We start from the raw sequence: 6,000 nt of genomic DNA, 5'->3' as shown, positions 1-6,000 counted from the left end.
GCAGCCCATCGGGACCACCCACGGGGCAGGCAGTGAGTCCCCAGGACTGGGGAAATGGCCCCCAGCCCCAGCGCCCTCGCCTGTCAGGAAGACCTCTCCTGGCTCGGCCTTCCAGGGCGGGTGGCGCTGTGTCCCTAGAGACACACGCAGAGCCCTGCCCCAGCCCCTGTGGACAGACCTGACCTGGAAACAGAAGGCACCAGATGAGGTCACACAGGAAGACGGGCTCACCCAATGACCACTGGCCCCATGGGACAAGGGGCGGGCAGAAGACCTGGGGACGGGCCATCACTGGCACAAGGGAGGCTGGAGAACAGGAGGGACCCCTGCAGGCTCCAGGCAGACCCCAGCCACACCTGCTCTGCAGCCCCCGCCTCCAGTCCTGTCCCTTCCTCCCTAGGCCGCATGGGGACGGCGTGGGGCCTGCAGCCAGGGCCAGAGCTTTCATGAGCAGTGGCCTCAACTGTATCCAGGGGGCCCTGTGAGGAGATACTGCTTCTGCAAGTGACTGCCCAGCAGGGCAGGTCCCAGCAGGCTGGTGGCCTGGCAGAGCACTGGCCGGCCCACCTGCCCGCAGGCCACGCTGCCAAGACTGCTGAGGTGGCCAGTGGCCCTGGTGTCTCAGTGCCTTGAGGTGTGGGTCTCGGTGTGGCTCCTGCCGCACGGCTGGCCTGAGCGACTCTTGTCCTCACCCAGGCAGACGGCCTTCACGGGAGTGAGTCTTTGTTACCCATCAGCCTTCTCGGCGGTGCTGGGCCACTGGGGGTGGCGTGGCCACCCTGCTGCGCCCTGTGGCCGGGACCCGAGGGGAGGGCGGAGCCCCGTGGCTTCCTGTGTTTGCTGGTGTGGACGCCTGGCGCCAGGTCACAGCACCCACACTGCTGCAAACCGCTTCAGACGGCCGAGAGCAGCTGCACTTTCAGTCTGCCGTTTCACTGGGGGAATCTGAGTTCTGTTTCTCTGCAGAGAAAACCTGATTGAATTTGAAAGGGCTTTCCTAGCCACCGTCCTGCGAGCAAGGCACTCCCGATGTGCTAGAGAGCGCAGTGACCCTGCGCGCAGGCAAAAGCACGCGTTCTCTTGGCTGCTGGCGTGCCCTCCGTCTGAGAACCAGCCACAGCCCTCCTCCTCGGGGACTGCCTTCCTCACTCCAGATTCTGATTCTCCGTAATGCGATTCCAACTCAGTTGGTGGGTCAGGCCACTGAACAGACCAAAGTCCCAGGTCTCCCCTCTTCCTCTCGCACCCACCCACAGTGACCATGTCACCATCGTGGCTGTGGACGAAGGCCTTGGACTTGCTCGCAGGGCCACGTTCCTCACCTTCTGCCTTGCTGAGGCAGTCACAGATCTCGGGGGCCGTGGGCATTGCTGGCCCCGGGCTTCTCCAGCCCTGAGGACCTGAGCTGCCAGCTTTGCCGGGTGCCATCCGGGAAGCGCCTGGCTGTTCAAGAGCTTGGGATGCATTTCCAGACTTCCTGGCAGGGCTCCCGCATGGCCTTGTGTCTGCAGGACGTGGGACCTGCTGGACACACCCAGTTACCATAAGCTTGTGGTCTCTTCAGAGCTGGGTCCAGTCTCCCTTCTCCCAGGCAGGGTGGGAAATGTGCATCTGCCCTTCGCTGGCCAGGGCCCTGGCTGTGTCCCCTCCCTGGCCTGTTCCCTCTCGGGATGGCTGGCTCGCCCAGGCCCGACCTGCTCACCTGCCAGCTCCTGTTTCCCACCTCCCTTCCAGAATTCTTGCCCAGAGGACAGGCCAGTACCCAGGTGTAACATTATAGCACTCACCTTGCTGGGGCCTCAGGCCTGCGGGACGAGCTGTTCTCCTGTGCCTTCCTGGAGCAGGCTGGTGGTGACAGAAAGAAGCCTGTCCCTTGGTCCTCTGGGCTAAGATTCCTCATGGAGATGCTGGGCCTTACAAAGTGCCCTGGGGAAGCTTCCGGGAACTGTGTGGATAAGATTCTGACCAAGGCTCACAAGGTCCAGTGGGCGAATACTCAGATTCTAGGCCTCACACATCTGAGTTTGTGTCTGCTCCAGGCACTTACTGCTGTGTGGCCTTGGGCAAGTTATTGCACCTCTCAGTGCCTTATTCTAAAAAACAGGGTGAAAGCTGCCTGCTCCAGGTGCTGTCAGGGTGGGCAGTTCGCACCATGTGGAGTGCTGAGCTGGGACCTGGAGGGGCGCATTTGCATCAGGAGCTGCTCCTCAGCAGACTTCGATTTTTATGGACGGTGCAACTGCATGATCTGCAATGGGGGAGGCTCAGCTGGACACGGCCCCTCAAGCTGTGGAGGGTAGGCCACTCCGCAGGCCTTGCAGGCTGGGGCCAGGGAAGTGTGGTGTGCGGCTGGAACCGGGGCATCTGCAGCGGGAGTCCTTCCTCAGGGGCCTCCATGGTTTTTTTCCAGGATGCAACTGCTCAGTTGAGGCCCACCGTGTTGGGGAGGGCAGCCTGCTTACTGACACACTGACTGCTTAGCTGTCAATCCCGTCCAGGAATATGCCAGACCAGGGTTTGGCCCAGTAACCGGTGCCAGGCAAGTGAGCTGATATGTGACGCTGACACCCGAGGCCTACAGGGTTGGCCCTGAAGCAGCCACCAGGGTGTGGCCTGGAGCCCTAAAGCTCAGTCAGAGGGCCAGGGCAGGGTGGGCGGCAGGGGTGGCCGGGGAGGCTGAGGGTGTGCAGGGAGCTCGGTAGGGTCTTGCCTTCCCCTCTGGTTTTGCCTTTAAAGATGGCAGAGGCTGGCAGTGGTTCTCAGGGTGCGAACCAGCAGGAACCCTGTTAGCGCAGTCCATTATGGGGGTCCAGACCTGCTGCCTCAGAAACAGGCGGCTCAGGTGGGTGCAGCCAGTTCTCAGGGCCTGCAGGTGTGCCCAGGACCAGCCCTTGCGGCCACTCTGGGAAGGCAAGGTCTGCCTCTCAGCACACTTGCCTGGTGGCTGGCCTTCCCTGAAGCTGTGGGGCAGGGTTGGCACCGGGGCAGAGAAGGTTCCGGAGCGGACAGGGACAAGCCGGGGGCCTCTCAGAGGGCTCTTTTTGCAGGCCATTCTTCCATGCAGGTGGGATGGCATCTGGCTCCAGGAACTGTGGGCAGCTGGGGCTGCTGCAGTGCAGGAGCCCAGGGGGCCTGGTGCACAGTGGGGGTCACGCCCACTTCCCAAGACCACACAGAGCCAGGAGAAGCGGCCTGTGTCCCTGGCTCTGTTAAACAGAAGTCTGCTGTCTTGCCCAGCACCCACTGGTGGTGCTGCCACGCTTGATTCATGCTGTCCCTGTCTAGATCCTTCTCACCTCCCAGCATGTGAGGGCAGACCCTGTGCTCACCCTCCACCCCTGGGGTCAACAGTGCTGGAAGGCCACCCACAGGAAGCTGGGGTACGCAGTGCTGCTGGACACTGGATGTCAGGGCATGTGTGCTGCTGAGTGTGTCACTCTCCTGAAATGCTCGTTGTTAAAAAGATGCCCGCACTCGGGTAAGGGGGCCAGTGCAGTGCGCGTGCACCCTGAGCATCTGCAGAGCGTCTATGGCGGTGGTTGAAACGTGCACCCTCGAGCTCCAATCTGCAGGTGGCAGCCGGGTGCTGCCGGTGTCGAATGCAGGCCGTGGCTCCCTGCCAGCCACCGTGAGTGCAGAGCGCAGGCCTGCAGCGCCTGCTCTCCTCGCAGTTCTCACCTTTGGGCGGGCGACTCCCTGCCCGAGCAGCCGCTCCGCCTCCTGGGAACCCACGGACCCACTCAGGGACCCAGCGACCTACTTATCTGGTGCCACCTGGGAGGCATGCGGCCAGGCCAGGAGGGCGCGCTAGGCTGCTGTGGCCTCTGCACCTGTCCGGGGGCGGCCGGAGGTAAATGGAGCGGAAGATCAGGCGCCGCCTCGCCAGCGGGGGCAGCCCTGCTCCGCTGGATGGTGCGCTGCTGGGGAGCCAGGGGCGGGGCGGGGCGGGGCGGGGCGGGGACCTGTGTCTGCACCGCGGGGCTTCAGGTGACCTCGCGCAGATGAGCGCGGCGGTGCGTATGCGTGAGTCCCGGGTGACCTTGCGGTAGAAGCCCCAGGTGACCCATGGTAGTGCCCACACACGACTCCCTGGCGACCGCGGTGGTGCACACGCAGGGCTCCAGGTGGCCGCGGTGGTGACTGGCGGGGCAGGCGCGCGCCGCTTCCGCTTCCGCCGAGCGCCCCCCGCCCCCCGCCGGCGCAGGGCGCGCCCCCCTCCCGGTGGCGCGGGGACCAATCCCGGGCAGGGAGGCGAAGCGCCGCGGCCCCCTCCCCGCTGCCGCCGCGCCCCCTCCCCTCCGCTCTGCCCCGCCCGCAGAGCACCTTCTGGTGCAGCGCAGGCAGAGCCGAGAGGAGCGATTTGGAGCATCGGAGGATGAGGTTTTGGCTGAGAAATGAAGAGATGGCCCTAGAAGAAATGGTGCAGAGATTAAATGCGGTCTCCAAGCACACTGGTAGGAGGAGCGGCTGGCCTTGGGCTGCATGTTCTTCAGCTTGACATCGTTTGGTGAACTGCAGGGAAATGTGCATGGCTGTGTAACCGCCTTCATTGCTCTTTTCTAGCTCTGATAATGGGAAAGAACAGATACGATGGCGTTTGCTGGTGGCAGAAATGTTTCCGAGGATTGTCGGTGTGGTTTGCTCTGCCTAGCATAGTTGAAATGATGCGGACCAGTGGCACAGGCTTTCCAAGCCATCAGGGTGTGTGCGAAGCCATTGGGGCGCCACAGCTGTGTGCACCTCAGCTGCGGCTGCTGGCTGCTGCTGCCGCAATGGAGAGAGATGAGGATTTGTGAGCCAGGATGATCTGGGCCCAGGCCCTGCCGAGCAGGTGGGGAGGGGAAGCTGTCAGAAGCTCCTTTACGGAGGAGAACCCAGATTAGTCAGGTGGCTCTCTTCTCCACCACCAGTAAATTAAACCTGAGACAGATGTCTGGAAAGGGTGTGGGTGAGGAGTGGAAGAACGACACAGAACCTTCAGTTTTGGTATTGATTGAAAGATGCTTAGAACTAGCCATGAAAAGCAGTGCAAATTGACTCACTTAGATCAGCAAGCACAGGGACTGACAGCTTCTGTCTGCTGTTGGCTTCAGCCAGTCACATCTGAGTGTCCATGCTGCATTGTGCACAAGGAAATGGGCAGCAGTAACCAGCTTTTCTGGAAGAGAAAATAAGGATGTATCAGTAATGGAGTTGCTAACATTTTGTCTGATATTGCCATCTAATGTGATGTGTGTGTGTGTGTGTGTGCACGCGCGTGTGTGTGTCTAGTCTTCTAAATAATAGTGTTGTGGGAGATGAAAATTGCCGACTCTGTGGGTTGGGCGTGGTGCCCCCCAAGCCCAGTCAGTTTCGAGAACACCCCAGGGGTTTCATCAGCAGGATCATTGTGTGCTGTCTTCTAACCAAGACTTTTGAAGACATTGCGTTGAGTTGGTGGTTTTGTGTTTATTGGATATGGGCAAAAAATAAATAAATAAATAAAATATATGTATAAATAAAGCCATTTCACTGCATCTGCACCCTTACTCTGACAGAAGCAGCTCCATTTTTCTGGAATGTGGGACATTCCACATTGCTTGTTTCGGCTTGGTGAGGGTCAAGGGCATGTGGGTGCCCCGTTTGCAGGTGGCCAGGGCCCGGCCACAGAGGAGCAGGACTCTGCGGTGCACCCTCCTCTGCCTTGGCTGGTGTCAGGACCACAGAGTGGGCACTGCTCCAACTGTGATGTCATCTGGGTTTCCAGGGCCTGAGGTTTCTTCGTGAGCTCAGGACACATGTGCATGTAAGTGTACGGCTGTCTCAGGGAGCAGGACAGCGCCCCCTCGCCGGGCAAGCTGGGCCGGCCACACCGCGGGGCCTCGTGGCGACCATTGTCTGCCGGTCCTCTGGCAGTGCTGGGGCTGAGCGCTGCAGACTCCCCAGACTCAGATGTGGTTGGCAGGCCCGTGTTTATGGGTATCATTGTTTCACGAGGGGAAGCCGCTGCACCCAGACCCG

General features: G+C 61.1%; 1 protein-coding gene across 7 annotated transcripts in view; it reads left to right on the top strand.

Moving 5' to 3' along the window:
• The first annotated feature begins 3,733 nt into the window (after positions 1-3,733).
• Positions 3,734-6,000, top strand: part of Mcf2l (MCF.2 cell line derived transforming sequence like) — a 101,699-nt gene continuing 99,432 nt past the window's right edge. For 2 of the 7 annotated variants that reach the window (XM_047553188.1, XM_047553182.1), the window contains exon 1: positions 4,151-4,454. In XM_047553188.1, coding sequence (XP_047409144.1) covers positions 4,376-4,454 — 79 coding nt within the window. In that variant the 5' untranslated portion in view covers positions 4,151-4,375. Of the gene's footprint in view, positions 3,851-4,149; positions 4,455-6,000 lie in introns of those variants that run through there. The other 5 variants (XM_047553193.1, XM_047553191.1, XM_047553185.1 and 2 more) reach the window with 4 other exon arrangements.

Source organism: Sciurus carolinensis, chromosome 5 (assembly GCF_902686445.1).
Source record: "Sciurus carolinensis chromosome 5, mSciCar1.2, whole genome shotgun sequence".
NCBI classification, from domain to species: Eukaryota; Metazoa; Chordata; class Mammalia; order Rodentia; family Sciuridae; genus Sciurus; species Sciurus carolinensis.
This window is presented reverse-complemented; position numbering and strand designations above follow the sequence as displayed.